This window comes from Emys orbicularis, chromosome 4 (assembly GCF_028017835.1).
Source record: "Emys orbicularis isolate rEmyOrb1 chromosome 4, rEmyOrb1.hap1, whole genome shotgun sequence".
NCBI classification, from domain to species: domain Eukaryota; kingdom Metazoa; phylum Chordata; order Testudines; family Emydidae; genus Emys; species Emys orbicularis.
The window spans coordinates 64378042-64395863 of record NC_088686.1 but is presented as its reverse complement, the minus strand read 5'-3'; the positions used below and the strand labels follow the sequence as shown (position 1 = coordinate 64395863).

Sequence of the window (17822 nt, the reverse complement as noted above, 5' to 3'; positions counted from 1 at the left end):
TGTTTGTCATTTAATTGACTCACTCTGGGAAAAACAACCATGGGCCAGAGCCTCAGCTGGTGTAAATTAGTGTATTTCCATCAGCTTCAATGGAACGGTTGATTTATGCTAGCTGAGGATCGGTTCCATGTGTTTACATTAGAGGGAGTTGTCTTATGAACTCAAGCTCTCTGTGTAAACTCCCCAAAAATGAAATGGAGAGTTTTACAAACCTTTGAACTATATCCTTCATTTTTTCATCACTTTAAGTCTTAAAATAAAATATTTGTGAGGGTGGGAGTGAATTAAACACAAAGCTTTTCAGGGCAGGGACTGTATCATCTTACATGTAGGTACTGTGCCCAGCACATTTGGGGAGCTACCGTAATACCAATAGTTCTTAATAATAATCATAAGACTGCCCACCCCCAGTCCATCTATCCCCTTCCCACCTATCTGCACAGGAGAGGCAGTAGTATCCAGTGGAGCTGCCATTCTCACACACACACAACCTCTCAATCTTGGAAAACACAGCACGGTCGTGCAAAGGGATGGGGTAGTGAGCCTTACACACACACCCTTACTCTTAGCAACAGCAGCTAGCCCAAAGTTCTAGCAATAAAAAATGACCAAGGAAACCCAGATGGATCAGTGCCATTGCCTTGTCGTCATTCCAGATAGGGGAATTAAAGCTCTGTGTCCTATTTTCTCTGCAGGATCGAGGAGAGACTGGCTACATTCCGGAACCGATGGGAACGACTGAGACAGAGTAATGAACAGAAAAAAAGGAAGCTGCTGGCATCTCTTCAGCTGCAGGTGAAAGGGCTGATGCACTAGAGCTGACCAGAGGAAACCTTAGGGCTGCAGTAATTTAACACTCTCTGTTGCCTTGAGCCAAGGCTAAAAATATTGAGCCACTCTCCCTGTCTCCAGCCACAGCCCACTTCACCTAGGAGCAGGAAGTTAGGAAATGTTGACCCCACATGTAGGCTGACTAGAGTATTGGCAAACACATTAGGAACTCATTTAACACTGTCGGAGTGATCAGAGAATACCTACTAGGCCACAGTGAAGTATACCGTGAGTTGAATTAACACAAGAAATGAAAACACCTGGGCATCTTGATCACTAGATAATGTCCTTGTGAACGTCACCCTGGGCCTTAGCCCATTTGGCTCATATGTTAATGCTTCACTGTGGGTTGGGGCTCCCACAGAAAATTATAACTGGGGAGAAGAAGCTGATACTCCAGAACCAGTGGGAGGAAGCCTCTGGTTCAGATTCTTGATGTGGAATGAAAGTTTCTTTCTAAAACATTGGCCCTGATTCTGCCCTCACTTACACCAGTGTTAATCATGAGTACTTCATTGATGTAAATGTGGCTACATGGCTGTAAAAGTGGTGCATTGTCAGTAAGAGCAGAACTGGCCCGTTTTCTTTTTTTTTTTTTTTTGGTCACATTTTCATTAACTATCATTCTACCACACAGACAAGGAAATAATTTGTCTTATGGGATCTGATATTCAAAGAGGCCTCAACCTGACCTTTGTTTATGTATGCACAACTTTGCATTTTCCTCTCTGCATTCCGTAGACTCTAGTCATTAAAGTTTTTCACTTGGAATGGTCCTGGGGTATTGGGGAAATCCTTGACAGGATTCTTTTAGTTAACTAAAAGGTTCTTCAAATTAAAGTTTCTATAATATATCTATAATATAATTGGGAAGCATTGTTATTACATTGCTCCTAGCCATATTTTTCATATGGAATGGAATGTCAGGAATGGTATTTGGGCTTCCCACCATGGAGCTGCATGGTCATAATGGTGGGTCACCCCGTTTATAAATCAATTTTCTGCTTGAAATCTGAGTCTTCATTGGTTACTGAAAGCAGTGGGGTAGGAAATATTGTCCAAAGGAGGAAACACAGATATTACATTAGGGCTGCAAAAGATTGTTCAAGTCTGTCAGCAATCCAGGATTGTGATCCATCAATGCAGGATGCTGATTATTCAAATTGTCTTTCATACTAAAAGAAACTGGGCTCCCCAACACTTAGATAAAATAAGGACCGAATATTTACTGAGGGAGTTCTCAGAATCCACTGCAAAGTAGTGTCCTTGAGTCTGTGTACAATTAGGAGTTAAATATATTTAATCCTAACTGTCCCTAATAGGAGTTCAACCGTGATGTTGCTGAGCAGCTGATATGGATGGAAGAGAAGTACAAGATTGCATCAGATGAGTCCTATCGTGACCCAACAAATATCCTGCGCAAACTGAAGTGGCATGAAGCTGCTGAGAAGGAAATGATGGCAAACAAGAAGCACTTTGCAGAGCTGATAATGGTGAGGGTGGAATCATTGTTGGATAAAGTTTATCAACTTGGCCAGTGTTTGATAGGTTTGGTTCTATTTGCATAAAACAGCAGTGGCCAACACAGCCAGTCACACCACAAATACGTCTTTGATTAAGTGATGGTCTTGATTACTTTTTAACACTAAGTTTGCAAATCTTAGCATGGCAAGTAAAGGTGTGATGGGGTGCAGACAAATTATATACAGTGAGGGAGTTATTACTTTGGTTATTTTCCTGTAATAGTGGAAATTTCAGAGGGGGCTCAGCAATGTGAATCATTCCAGCGTCATTGTTTTTCGGTATGGTAGGTTTGGTGTAGGAGAAAGCTTCATGCTGCATGGTATTAATTGGAAAGAAACAAGCACAAGTATCAAAGTTGTTAAGATTAGCATTGATTGTGCCCCTTTTTGAGACCTTTGAATAATAAAATATATTTCCCCAGATTGGAAATCAGCTGATTCAAGATGACCATTATGCTGCAGATTCTATCTGGAACAAGATGTCAGAGCTGAAGAAGAAGTGGGAGAAATTGTACAACAAAATGATAGAGCGAGGAGACAAGCTGAGACAGGCTGGACAGCAAGAACAGCTCATGGAACTCCTCCAGGTCAGGTGGTGATTGATTTCAGTGGGGGAGGACTGGACTGATCTGTTGCTCTCCATGTTGTCAGTTGCCACAGAAAGTTCATCACAAAGATCAGGAAACAGAGTAGCCCCTGAGGATGCCATCCTGTTGAAGACTTAATTTTAGATTTTCCCAGCACCAAAGGAATAATTGTCACACAGGGAGTTTTATATGGCCTCAGCATACCAAGGATCCTAAGCTTGTAGGAGAATGGAGTGGAAAAGACACCAGGCTATGAAGCTGTGCACTACCATCATTTAAGGGAACTCTTGTGGTGGTGCAACTACAGTTGTGGATCTCTGAGTGTTAAGATATTTTAAAATATTTTGTCATTTGAAATATTTCAAGGGTTGGATTTTGGGAAATCTGTTTAAGGGGCTGGGACAGGGATAGCCATGTGAAAAAAATGTACACATCAACATGTTCCAAAAAGATGTCTCAACTTTAGAGAGCCCTCCCTATTATTCTACTGAGAAAGGATTTGCAAAGCATCATGTAGAATGCAGGGAGCCTTCTTCTGGGAAGGCCTGAGTGGAGGAGGACAAGTGGAAGAAAGCCCATACGGCAAGGTCTGAGCTAGCTCATGTTCATATGCTCCTTGTAGGATGCAAAAAAGAACATAGAAAAGATTGAGAAGGTTCTTCAGGATGCAGAGATGGGCCATGACCTGCGCTCCAGCCGTGATCTGCTCAAGCAGCACAGTCAACTGGAAAAGGAGACGGGGGAGTTGGCTGAGAAAATGAACTCCATTGTGTCCTGTGCCAAGAAAATGGCAACCAATCACTTTGACTCCCAGAAGATTCTGGATGAGACACAGAAATATCTGGAAAGGTGAGCAGGTGTTCTCTCGGTTGTTGGGAGAAAAGAATTAGTGGCAGAGCTGGGAACAGAACTTTGGTTCTTGATTCCTCATCTCCTGTTCTAACCACTAGAAAAGCCAGCCAGGCATTCCTTCTGCTACAAGCTTCTGCCACAAAACTATGCTAACACACTTCAGTTTTACAACACCCTGCTCCCCAGCCTCAGGTTCTGCTAGTGACCCTCAATCTTAATCTGCGACACTCCTGCCATTCCAGTCCTTGGCTTCCTAGCCGATCCTACCAACTTCTTGCTAAAGTGTGAGGTGGTCCAACATTTAATAGGAACTAGGTTCAGACCATTACAACTCATTTTGCTTGTGAACTAAGACTGATTTGAACCAAGGTCTCCAAAAGTGAATCTCATCCCCACCCCCCAAATACACTAATTTAAAACAATAATGTCAATAAGTAAATTCCAGTTTCCTGTATTCCCAACGCAGGTTAAGATGGAGCAGAATTGATTGTTTAGAGAGGGTGTTAAACTGTACTCCTGCTTCCTAAATCTGCTTGCAGGGGTGGATTAAAGTATATTAGGACCCTGTGCACTGTGGTAATTGGGGGCCTGCCATAGTTGGGTAGGTGTCCCTGGGAGGTTGGGGATTAGGTCCTGCCCCCTGAGGTGGGAGGCCTTGCAGGGGGGAATTGTGCCCACCCTGCAGTCACTCTACAGTGTTTCCTGTCCTACAGGGCTGGTCCCACTCTCCACTCTGGCCCATTGGCTCTTGCCACAGCATGCAGGCAGAGCCCTCCCCCTGTGATGCCCTGCCCCCTTCATGGCCCTGGGTGGTGGTTGTTTTTTTTCTGGGTATGTGGCTGTTTGTTTTTAACCCTGTCATCAGACTCCCTGAGTTGGGGGCCCTGTGCAAGCGCACCGACTGCACACTGATTAATGTAGGATTGTCTGCAGGGGCGGCAAGTTATATGGGCCTGTGGTGCCCTTGCTCCAGCAATATTCAGGGCCCGGGGGCCCGGCTCCACCAATGTTCGGGGCCGGGTCTCTCCCCCGGCCCCGCACGCCGCCCCTGCATGCCTCCCCCAAGCGACCCTGCCTGTGCCCTGGGCAGCATGCGGCAGCCCCCTGCAGCTCTGCGCTGTGCTCTGCTCTGCCAGCTCCCAGCATCCACTGCCTCCGCAGGGTCCTAGTGCTCCCTGCCCCCCGACTAGTGTCAGGGCAGGCTGACCCAGGCTGACCCAGGCTGACCCTGACCCTGCCCTTTCCCCTGTGACCGACGGACCCTTCCCTTTTCTGGTGGGACCCTTCACCACCACAGGGGGCCATTGCACCTGCAGTCACTGCTCCTGCCCCACGCTGGGCAAGGGGCAGCCCCATCCCACACCCCCAGTGAGGCTACAGTGAGAGGCAGCAGCAGGGGAGGAGGCGCACGCATGATGGCAGCTCCCCTCCCCCGGCACCCACCACAGGGGAAGTGAGGGGGCTTCCTGGACCTGAGAGGGACCCTAGGAGCACGTGCAATGACAGTGGTGTGAGGTGAGTGTGCTGCCGTGGAGGAGAGCGGGGTCCCTCCACTGGAGCTCGCTGCTACCAGCGGGGAGAGAGCTGGGTGGAGTCCTCCTCTCTGGCCCCAGCCCCGGGGCAGCCTGCCTGAACCCCAAACTCCTCATCCCCAGCCCTGTCCCATCCCAGAGCTTGCATCCCCAGCCAGAGCCCTCACACACACCCCACACTCCAACCCTCTGCCCCAGCCCTGAGCGCCCTCCTGCACAGTGAACACCTCATCCCCGGGCCCACCCTGCAGACCCCCACTCCCCAGCCCTCTGCCTGAGCCCCTCCTACACCCCAAACCCCTCATCACCAGCACCACCCCAGAGTCCTCACATTTTTACATTATTTTAAAAAATATATATCTGCTTACAAGGCAGGTGTGGGGGCGGGGGTGGGACTTGGACCCATTCTGGGCCCCACCAAAAATTATACAAACCTGCTGCCCCTGCCTGCCTGCTCTCCTTTGTAATGTGTACACTTACCGTATCACATAACTTACATTCAGATATGTATGCCAAGAGCAGCCCTACTGAGAAGGCATTCTATATGTGTCCAGTGCCAGCCAGGCGAATGTAGTAGCATGGGAAAGTGTCTGGCCTGTCACAGCCTGCATTGCAGGATCACAGGTGACTCTGGAGATAACTCCACTTTAACATCTGATCCTCAGGTTTGAGTCTTTGCAGGTGCCTCTTGATGAGAGGCACCAGCTGCTGCAGGCAACAGTGGATCTGTACCAGTTCTACCATTACTATGACATGGAGATGAATTGGATCAGTGAACGATTGCTCATTGCCAACTCCACCAACTGTGGCAAGTCCTTGGATATGGCTCAAAGCCTGCTGCACAAACACAAGGTAACTCCTTTCTGTTACCCCTTCTATAGGTGTCATGGGAGCAAAGAGTATATCAGACCCCGCTGCCCCCACAGCTAGAAACCTACAGCTACACATTTCCCTTTTGCCACCCAGAATGCCATTACAAATGAGCCCACTAAGCAGAAGGAGACAACTGTTATTAAAGCTAAACTCTCCCTGGCATGCAGTCCCTAGAACTAGATATTTCATAGAATCATAGACTATCAGGGTTGGAAGGGACCTCAGGAGGCCATCTAGTCCAACCCCCTGCTCAAAGCAGGACCAATCCCCAGACAGATTTTTGCCCCAGATCCCTAAATGGCCCCCTTAAGGATTGAACTCACAACCCTGGGTTTAACAGGCCAATGCTCAAACCACTGAGCTATCCCTCCCCCAGCACTGTCACTGACAGTATTTGATGCTGTCCCAGTTAAGTAATTCCAATAACTTGAGACATGCATATGATCCAGACATATAATGGAGGATTTTCAGAGTGAACATGGAATTTCTGATGAAATTGGAGTATCTATCAATTCCTGCAGAAATCATTCTTCTCACAGGATTATGAGGAAATCACTAGTTTTCCATTAAAAATTCTTAGACTGATACATTACACACTAAATATAATGAATGATTTTGCTCTTGTCTGGGTGGTATACTTCTGCTATTCCTTGCTTGCATGTGTTTTAGCTATATAATTACTGTTCTCATCAGGGAGTTAGTGTCAGAGGGACATGAATGCACACTGCAGTCTCCAGGACAACATAAAACAGATATTTAAACTTCACTCTAGTGCTATGACTGACATAAAAACTGTTGAAGACAGCAGTGTAACAGTGTAATGACAGTTTAACAGAGTAAGATTTCTGTGGAATTTGATTTGTGGTTTTTAGTTGTCTTTCACAGATATCTGTTAGCCCTGCTGCTTTCTAGCCTTAACAGACAGCATCGTGTTAATGAGCTAGACTCCAATGTACATGTTCCTCTTCTATTGCCAACAGAAGGTTGCATTTTGGTAGGTTGCCCCCAGAAGCAGCTCATCTGAAGGGAGCATCTAGATAGAGAACCACTGTGTCTTGCACGCTATGTGCACCCCTCTAATTTCCCACTTCTGACAGCTTTGCTCCACTTTCTTGCATACTGTCCTGCCTTCACTTACTCTTATCTCCCTCCCTCCCACTCCCTAGGAATTACAAGCAGAAGTGAATGCCCACAAACAGCAAGTTCAGAGGGTGTTGGAGAATGGAAAGACTATGATTGGGTGCAAGCACTCTTCATTTCAGAGAATAAAGGAGAAATGCCAGGAGCTCAGCAACAGCTGGGTGGAGCTGGAGAAGGCATGTGAAGAGAGGTTGAAGCAGCTGCAGCATTCTGTTGGCTTCCAGCAGGTATGGGTTACAGCAAAGTGACACCAACTTTTTTTTCGGGCTAAGAGGAGAACAACGTGATTTACACAAAAAGCAAATCTGTTTTAAGATCTCAGACCATTAGGGATGAGATTCGTTTCCTCCACATAAAGCCAGAGCAATGTGGATGGTGGGCACTGGGCAGTGTTAGGGAGGTGGGTCAGGATGCAGCGCTGTAGCAATGTCTCCTATCGGAAATTGGTATTCTAGTCTCCTGGAAAACTAGCTACAGCCTTGCTCCACCACTTGCTCGGTGAGATAGGACAACTGGATTGATATCATTGCAGATCTTCTGGTTCCTACCTGGTCTGCTCCTATTTCACCATCATCTCTGCCCTCCTCTCCAGTCTGTGGGCCTTATCCCAAACCCTCTGAAATCACTGGAGGGAATTCCTTTGACTTCAATGGGATTTGGATCAGGCCCTATGTATAACAGATCCCCTTAGTGGTGCACCTGGGGTACACGTGTTCCCCTTACTAGCCACTTGGATTGGCAGTATCCACACACAGCCCCAAATTGGCCACACACCGTGAAGATCGTGATATTGTCCAGAACTAAATTTCTTGAGATTGACCCCAGAGGAACAGTTGATTTTATAGTGCAATCTGCAGCTAGAATACATCAGATTGAAGGAGAGACATTAACATTATGAAGGAAATAACTGTTTTTTTAATTGGTAGTTTTTACTGAATACCTCAGACCTGGAGACTTGGGTATCAGAAAAGCTTCCATTTGTGACCAGCAAAGACTATGGCAAAGATGAGGCTGCAACTCTAAAACTCCTCAAGAAACACAAGGTAACTGAGCGTTATTGCCCAGGTAATTATTCTTGAGGAATGTAGCATGGACTGTTCAGAGACTACAGTGGTCCTTCCTAGTCAGTCAGGGGAGCCTGCTTGGGACAAACTGTAGGAAAGATCCTGACTTAAAGGGTTTGGAGATTGAGTGTCTGTCTTTGGAGAAGACTGGCTCTTATAGATAAAGCAATGGTTTAATGGCAAAATTTTCTTGGTCTTTGTGTGTCATTCCTTGGAATAGCAGAGTCTAGGAGTGTCACAGAGGTAGTGCACAGGCCCTGGGAGTAAAATAAATGTCTCGCGTTGTTTAACACCATTAACTCTGACTGATTAAAAAGCGGTGATGCAGGCTGCTGAGGACTTCTCAGTCTGTCTCAACTGAAAGTATGTTCAGGATGTTGAGGGCAAGGGCTATAAAGTAAGGGACTGGGGGAATGCAGGGACCATCAGTTCTTTAACAGTGACATAAATAACTTTTCACCCCCAAACCCAGTTCTGGGTGGTAGAAATTTTAAAATGAATGAACATGTAGAATGACGTCTCTCACTCCAAAGGAAGCTGGGCCATTCATCCCACGCCATTTTACACACACTGAGCATGAAAAGGATCTTTTTCAGATTTATGGGTGGAAAAATATTTTCTCTGTGTACCTTTAGAAATCAGTTCATTACTCTTTCTTTCCCCTAGTTCAGTGGTGGGCCGCATGTGGCTCAGCAGGTCGCAGGTTGCCCACCGCTGCCCTAGTTGGTTTTCCCAAAAGTTAGTGTCAGGGAAGGCTTCCTTCCTAAGCAGTGCCTGCTTAAATTCTCTATGGTAGCAGCATGGTCTGCCAAATCGTCTGTCTGAAGTTTTGTACTGCTCTGATCCACAAGTTTTGTACTAGTCTGACTATCTAGAGGATTTTTTTTATTATTTTCAGTTGCTTGAAACTGACGTGTCTGCAATTCAGGACTGATTTGTGTGTGTGGATACACACTAATCCCTGGATCAGTAGTGCAAGGACAAATTCAATGTACTGTTTCATCTGGAAAGAGCTTGACTTGGAAACCAAAACTGAGAGATCTGGAGTCTCATTTCTGTGAGCCAAAGCACCAACTATGTCCTGCTGTGCAGTGTTTAGTCACAAAGGGAGATAGGGATGCCCTGCTTTGCTCCAGAGCTGAAAACAGAGATAGATTAGTCATTATTCTGGGAATATCTTTCCCTTTCCAGCCATGTAGCAGGCCTCTCTCGTTGTGTTTATTTGCCTCGGCGTTGTATTTTTTCTGAAAAAGTTACTAAACATATTAACTAAGAACGTTTGTGTCAGGGAAAGCCCATATCCTGCTTTGGAAATCTGGGCTTCTCCTTTTGGTGCCTCACAGGGTATGGCTGAGGCTGCTTCCAAGGTTAATGGACTGTAGATGCTGGATAACTTACTCAGCTATTTTTTCTTGCTATCAGGCATTGGAACACGAAATTGAGGTTTACGAGAATTTGATGCTAGAGCTGAGCAAAACGGCCAAAACCCTTCCTCTCCCCGGCTCCATCCAGTTTGATGAGGTTGATGCCCCACAGGAACAAGTTCACTCTAAGCTCCGGGAGTTCCTGGAGCTGGCCACAGCAAGGTATGGGCTAGAAAAATAATTGTCTCTGCTACCTCCCTCTTCTGGGTCCCTTAATGAATCCTGGGTTTGATTCAAAAGCCATTGCAGGCAATGGAGTCTTTCCATTGATCTCAATGGGCTTTGATCATGCCCCATATCTCTTCTATCTGTTTCATTGTGAGCTCTCCAGGAAATGGACTGTCTATATTTGTATCCTGTGCAGTACTGAGGTGCTACACAAATAATAATAAAAAAGGAGCGCTGTACATTTGTTGCACCTAAGCTGTTCAATAAGATTTTTTTACTATTGAAGATACTAATTCCTCCCATTTCCCCTTTTCTGTTCTTCATCCTCGGGCAAAGTGATTTTGAATGCTTGATTATCTCACATACTTACTCATCTGCCTGCTTGTTGGAGTCTAACTTCAGAGGTGGAACAAAGGAATTGCATTTCTGGAAGTGGTGCCTATTGTTTTCTTGGTGTGTTACCCAAATGGACAGATGTAACGATAGAATTACACCTTCCCTTAAGACTGAGGATTTGTTAATACAAGAGAGCTTTCATCCTTTAATATTAATCACTTCCCCCATTTATGACTACATGCTCAAAACCAAGAGAGCTGGATTATGCCTAAGATTTTTAGACTCTCCAAATTTAGCGCTAGGAAGAAGCAAATGTATACCTGAATTGTTTAATTTCTTGTCCTACAGAAATGTCATTCAGAGAGAGGCCAGGAAGTTCGTAAGATTAGTAATGAGACAAGCTTGGTTGAAAGTTGGAATTTACAGAGGCACAGGAAATTCTGATACTTCAACAATTGTTTTCAGCCTGATTCCTCACAAAAAAGTTGAAATATTGAAATTGTTCATGAAATGGAAAGTTCAGAAAAAAATTAATTCAGAGATGTCACAATATTTGGTTTTGGTGTGATGGGCTGAATAGCAATGTTTTGTTTGGTCTCATTTTGACATTGAACTGTGTCAGCCTGAGCTGCTCATCCATTCTTCTCCTCTTCACTGGCTGGACTATGTCTCCCAGGATGCACAGTTGTGATTCAACTAGAGGAGAGACAGCAGTGCATCACTGGGAGATTTATCTTCAGGAAGAACACCAAATATTGGGAGTCTTGCAATAAAGTCCCAAGATTTGGGGTAACACTGCCATTTCTCCTGAACATTTCCATGGTTCTGGTTGGTCAGGCACATTAACAGCTGGAAAGTTGGTATATTTTATCTCTACCTCATCCTTAAAAGATGTTTGACTGTACTACAAGAGACCTAAACAGCGAATTGTGGGAATGTTGCTTGTTGGGCAACATTAGCAGAGCTACATAAGGTGGTTTTCCCAGCACTTGCCTCACTGAGCCTCACTCTATGTAGTGTGGGTTTCCTTCTCACTTTCGTAAGTATCACATTTATCTGTAGAAATAAAAATGATCAGGAAAAAATGGAGGGAATTCTCCTGTGCTGTCACTAGTATCAAGACAGAGCAAAGCTCAGTTAGCCAGTGTTGGAGAATGGTAGAGAGGCTAACAGGGCTACAGGCTACCATCTTTCAAACTTGATTTCCAGTCTTTGGGGTTATTGTGAGAACTCTCAGATTGAACCTAGTTTTCTTTCTTGGAGAGAGCCCCTCATTCTCTTCCTTATTCTGTGCATTGTGTAGATATTTATATTCCGCTTTCTCCCTGTTGCTGTCTCTAAACAGAGGGAAAAAGCTAGATGAGACTCTTGGTCTGCATGAGTATCTGAGGGAGTATGAGGATCTGCAGGACTGGATCAATCAGCAGAGGCAGGTGGCCAGCTCTGATGATTATGGCAGTGATTATGAACATGTCCTGGTGAGTTAATGGTACCAAACACAAGCAAAGTTTACCTGATTTCATACTGTAAAAATGTAAGGTATGGAGTGTGACTGTGTATAAAGAAAAAAAAGTCCTCTGACCACACGCGCTAGCTATCATCTCACACCCTGCATTTGAACCCATACGGGGTATCATTAAATAATTATGACCCATACTCGATGGTGACCATACCCTGAAAGAAATCTTTCCCCAACACCCTCTTCCTGCCTTCCAACAACCCCCAAAGCTCTCCAACATCATCATCAGAAGCAAGCTCCCCACAGACTAGGACCCACCAACTCAAAGTGGCACCAGACCCTGCCAGAACAGCAGATGTAAAACCTGCAGACATATTTCTACTGCTACAATGATCCACACCCCACACAACACACCTTTTAAGATCCAGGGGTCCTACACATGCCTATCACTACATGTGGTGTACCTCAGCTAGTGCACTATACGACCCAATAACCAGACAACCACTTTGCTTTCAAATAAATTCACACAGAAAAATGATAACAGACAAAAACACCATATTACTCGTGGGCAAACACTTCACAAAACAATCACTCCATATCTGACCTCTCAGTCCTCATCCTCAAAGGAAACCTGCACAACACTATTAAAAAGACAAGCCTGGGAGCTTAAATTCATAACTTTATTAGACATGAAAAATCAGACTGGCTACTAGAGACACTGGATTTATGGCTGATTACAACAATCTATAACCCACTGACCCACCTTTGTCCTCCAACTTCAGAAGTGTTAACTGCCCACTTCACCTTGAATGGTCTCTTGCAACATGTTAACTCCTTATGCTAAACAATTTATTTCACCTTGTGTTTAGCGGTGACACTCTGAGTACCTTTCCCAGACCTAAATAAGAGCTCTTGTGTAAGCTTGAAAGCTTGTCTCTTTCACCAGCAGAAGTTGGTCCAATAAAAGATATTACCTCATCTACTTTGCTCCATAAACTATGACATAATGAAAATTATGACAGCAGTATGGGTGGGGGTAGAAGAGAGGAGGGGAATGACGGTGATAAAATAAGGAATAATGCTGATCAAGAGAAAATGCAAACGAGCTATTAAAGGGAAATGTAACATCGCTTAGAAAATAAAATAGTTTCATTGGCTGTAACAGGCTGGCAGGGTTGATTAACACGTCCACCCTGTTAACAGAGGAGCTGGCTGAAAAAGAGCTAAGTGATGCTGACTTACTGTGGCAGCTGACTCCTGGCAAAAGAGGTTGGGAGTAGCCCTCAGAGGAAGGGGAGAGTGAAATGAGCTAGGCCTGAGAAGAAGGTTTACATCAGATTTGTGAAGCAAGCCTGAGGGGAAGGCTTCATATGGTAGGGTTTTCTGTATAACTGTTCAAAACTATTTGGTGTGAGACTTTGTTTTCTGAAACACTGGTATTTTGCATGGCTGATTAAGTTATATTCAATAGGGTTGACCTTGGTAGGAGTGGCCTTCATTCAGTGCCTAGCTGACAGAAGTCTACATCACAGAAAACACCAACACAATTGGCACTGTTGTTGTTAGAGCATGGATTGAATAGACCATGGAGACTGAGCTATGTCCCATCCTAAGGGGGGTTCACTCACCATAACATACCTGTGCTGTACCCTGTTCAGAGAATAAAGAGTGGACTTTGGTCAATCACTGAATTTTATTGTAATGGAAAATTTTCCCAAGGGAAATAACTGAAGCAATAGCATTAAAGGCAGTTATAATTTAGTAACGCTTAAGTGCGGAAGAGGTCTTGTGTAGGCCCTCTGCACAAGGATGATGTTCACCATTAGGAGATTACTACTTTAGCGGATAGTCCTAACTGGTATATGGGAGGTAGACTAGATGACTCAGGAGGGATTTCCTAGCCCTGACCATCAGACCATGGTTATTTCATTTACATCATACTATTTCATAACATACAGTCCATTCATTGCAAGGTTCTCAAAGTGCATCGTGAACATTAATGAATGATTTTCAATTGGTGATGAGCCAGAATTGGAACTCTGGCTCCCACTCCTGCTACAAAAATTTTCAACTGGAGTTTTGAATTTGATTAACAGGACTGGATCTGAGCACTATGACTTGGGTCTGTCTCTGTAATGAGCCATACTGGAATACTGAGTCCTAAAATGCCTATGCTTTGGGAAATTCAGATTTGGAGCCAATCCCAGCACTGAGCATTGTGGCTCAGGTCCACTCTATATTTTGATCACCAGATATTTAAAGTAGTGTCCATTTAGTAGATTTTGGTCACAAATATTAATGGGTAGACACTTAACTACCTATCTTCATCTGCCATTGAAGTCTGTAGGAGCTGCTGGGTGCTCACCACTCTTGAAAATCAGGCCACTCATTTAGGCCACTCATTTTATATACCCATTTTTAAAAAATCTTGGCTTGTGCAAAATTGTGTCCACAAACAAGGAGGTTGGACTGAGGCAGACTGAAATTCTAGCACTGAATATACGTTTGTATTCATACCTTACGTGTATATTATTTAATAATATGAACTCAATTCAATTTTCATTGTATGTTTGATCAGGTGTCCAGTTATTTTTTATTTTGAGATGCTTCTACCATTTGCAACATGCTCTCTGCCTCTACCTGCATTGTAGAGCTAGCAGCATTCTTTCATTTTTCTAGCTAATCTATAGACCCTGTTGGTCTTTTGGAGCAAAATTATGTAGTCACAGTCAACCTTCATCTCCTTACGGTCACCTGCCAATTGCCTGCCGTTAGGCTATATTCAGTAGGCAGCTGAGCAGATATCCACGTGGAACAGCAGCTTCCCAAACCAAGTCTGATCCCTGTTTTTTGCTCCTCTTTCAAAAGCATCTTTGTGCCAAATATGATACGTTCCAGCACCAGATAGAAATGGCTGCCAAGAGAGTTGCAGCTTGCCAGCAGCTGGCAGAGAACTTGCTGGACCATGGGCATTCGGAATCCAGAGAGATCCGGCAGAGGCAGAAGGAGCTACGGTAAGAGACCAGCACTGGCTATTTCCTTTATTCTTCTTTCAGTTCTTACCTCAGGGGACCAAATGGGAAGAGATCCAGGAAAGTGGAAGACATGCCCACACAATTCATTAGTTAATAAATGTACGCCAGTGGGGACCTGAAAGGAGATGTGGCTTGTTCTGAAATGACGCCAATGGCAACTTCATTGGCACAGGACAGCCAATATGCCTTGTTCTTAAAAAAAATCATCATAGTATCAGCTTTCTGATTTGGCAGCTTGTGCAGTGGACCAGAGACCTTTAACAAGCAGTATCAGTGAGAGTCCTGTGTCATTTTAAAGGGAATCACTTAACTGGGCTGCTAGGAGGTTAGTTGTGTCTTTATGATCAGGTTGGCATGGTCAGTGAATAGAGCACTCGACTGGTTCTCAGACCTAGGTTCTCTTCCCAGCTCTGCCACTGCCTGCTGGATGATCTTGGGCAAGTCATTCCTCCCACTCTGTGCCTCAGTTTCCCCACCTTTAAAGTGGGGATCCTGAAGCTGATCTCCTTTGTAAAGCACTTTGAGACCTATTGAGAAAAGTGCTATAAAAGAGCTAGGTATAATTATTACTGTTCAAATTTGAATTTCTTGGAGGAAAAAAGTCATTGAAGGACAGACTGGACCAGCTGGATCAGATAAAAGCTGTGGTTGAATTGAGCTAAACTAGGCTGGTATTCCACACAGGCACATCATTGCTGCAGAATGTTAGCTTTCACTTAAAAAGAGTAGAGGCCCTGAATTCTCAGTTACATTAAGGCCTCTTTACCCTGCCACCGAGGTGTGAGGGGGCCTTAGTATAAATGAGAATTCAGGACTATCTTGCTATGACTAGTGGTTGTGAAGACAATCTTCCAAACATGAATGGATCTAATGCAGCCTTTCAGAATCTGACAGAGTTAATATCACAGAGAGGTGCGAGCTGCCCCATTCATCTCAGTGCATGGTAACACTGAAGGCTAACAGGGACCATTTAAATGTCAGCATTGTTCGCTATTTCTCTGTTGATTATTTGAAACATCAAGCTGCTCCAGGATTGTGGCTGGAGCTTAAGCAGAGTGACACCACTCTTTTCCCTCCTCTCTCTCACGCTCCATCTGTAGTCACACAGACAGATTTAGTTTTTCTAAGCATTCTAAAAAGTTAATGCTTTTCTGTTTGAGTGTGTTCATTCTTCAGGCATGCTCACAAGCCCTCCTTTTATACATACTCTTCTGACTTTGTCATGCTTCTAATTTTACCTCTTAGGCTCTCCCTCTCTGGTTCTCATATTTTCATTCTCCTTTTGTGTACTATGATACACATGAGATGGGCCCTTCGCCTACCCCCAAACCAAAATCCAGTCCAGGAAATGTTTAATAGCACCTAAACCATTTGGCTTCAATCATCCCATTACATATTACAAATAAAATGTAAAAAGCCTGCTGTGGCATAAACTGCTCACAAAAATACAGTGCGACTGAGTGGGTGATTTACTCTTTATTTTTGTTGACTGCCTTTCTGCTGCCACCTCCTTTGAATCCTACTATGGCATGTATTGAATAGCCTGCCTTTGACTGTGACAGGAACTGTTGTAAGATTGACTCAGTGATGGGAAACTGCCTGCCTGCGCTCAAGGGAATCGCCTCAGCCAGGCATGGGTGGCTGGAGCCAGAGACTAAACAGGGATATTTTTAAAATCTTTGCTCCTCCTATTCATCTTATTTGTCTCCGTTTCACACCCTTGCATGGTCTGTCTCTCCATGGCCCTTTGCAGGAACTCCTGGGAAGAGTTGTTGGAGATGACCAGGTTACGAGGCGAGCGACTGAAGGATGCAGAGGCAATTCACAAGAGTTACCAAGACCTGACAGATGCCCTCACCCACATTGAGGTAAAAATCATGGTGAAAAAACATAGGAGGTGGGTCTTTAATTTCTGCCTAGTGCTGTAAGGGTCTCTAGGACACCCACCATTCCTCCCTTTGGCTTACTGAGTTTCCCTGCAGAAAAGACCCATACCTCACAAGCCACTCTGACCAGAAGTGCTGAAAAAGACTCCTATGGAATCCCTCAAAGACTGAACTTGATCTGCTGTCAGGAGCGGCTGCTGGAGCTGTATAAGTGACTAGACGCCTGCTGAGCTTTGTGAGGAGCAAGAGGCTGAAGCTGGACTAAATTGCCTCATATTGCAGCACATGCTGTCATGCGACTTCTAGTCCATCAAGCCAGAGTAAAAAGGCTTTATTGTTCACTGCCTCATTGTGCTCCCCTTTACAGCATTGATTCTCTATACATTAGAGAGAATATTTTCCAACAAAAAGGCATCTCCTTAAGTGTGAAACAGAGGAGGAAATCCAACATGGCTTCCAACGAGCAAAGCAGTAGGATTCTGCTACTTTATGAGCTGGATTCTCCACTTACTTACACTGGCATAATTCCGTTGACTTAAATTGAGTTACTCCTGATTTGAACTAGTGTAAGTGAGTGGAGAATCCATCCCCTTATCTCACTAGATACCACCTGAGATTTTAAGAGACTGTGTATATGCGTGAATGTATTAATCGTTAATTTTGTGACAAAAGTGCTGAATTGAAAGCTCTGCAGGCCCAAACTCTTGATTTATCCATAGGTTAGGGTCAGCCCAGCCAGAGGCAATGTTTCCCTAGGCTGCCCTGCTAATGGACCTCAATTGTAATCTGGATGTACTACACCTAAGGTTAGAACGGTCATTCCATAGTTATGACCATTCATTCGTTGGCCTCTCTGCTGAGACTGCTGCCAACAGGTGGCAGTTGTAATGATGGTTTGTATGTTGCCAAAGAAGTGGACTGAGACCCTAAACTAATTACCAATGTCTCTTTTGAGTAGGTCATCAGGTGCCACTACAAGAGCTATTCAAGGCTTACCCTTGCCACAAGCCTGGTCAGACTTTTATTTCTGTGGGCTGAGAGGTAGTCATGCATCATAGCACACAGTGCTACTTCTAGTCCATTAGGCTGGCCTAAAAGATATTGTATGCCCC

The 17822-nt window shown here is 44.5% G+C and overlaps 1 protein-coding gene across 1 annotated transcript in view; it reads left to right on the top strand.

The window, feature by feature from the left end:
* SPTBN5 (spectrin beta, non-erythrocytic 5) overlaps positions 1-17822 on the top strand; it is a 133173-nt gene that overhangs the window by 25725 nt on the left and 89626 nt on the right. Inside the window, exons 15-25 of the mRNA XM_065403795.1 lie at positions 696-795; positions 2154-2324; positions 2777-2941; positions 3564-3790; positions 5991-6177; positions 7365-7565; positions 8265-8381; positions 9825-9988; positions 11676-11808; positions 14658-14803; positions 16578-16692. Coding sequence (XP_065259867.1) covers positions 696-795; positions 2154-2324; positions 2777-2941; positions 3564-3790; positions 5991-6177; positions 7365-7565; positions 8265-8381; positions 9825-9988; positions 11676-11808; positions 14658-14803; positions 16578-16692 — 1726 coding nt within the window. The remainder of the gene's footprint in view (positions 1-695; positions 796-2153; positions 2325-2776; positions 2942-3563; positions 3791-5990; positions 6178-7364; positions 7566-8264; positions 8382-9824; positions 9989-11675; positions 11809-14657; positions 14804-16577; positions 16693-17822) is intronic.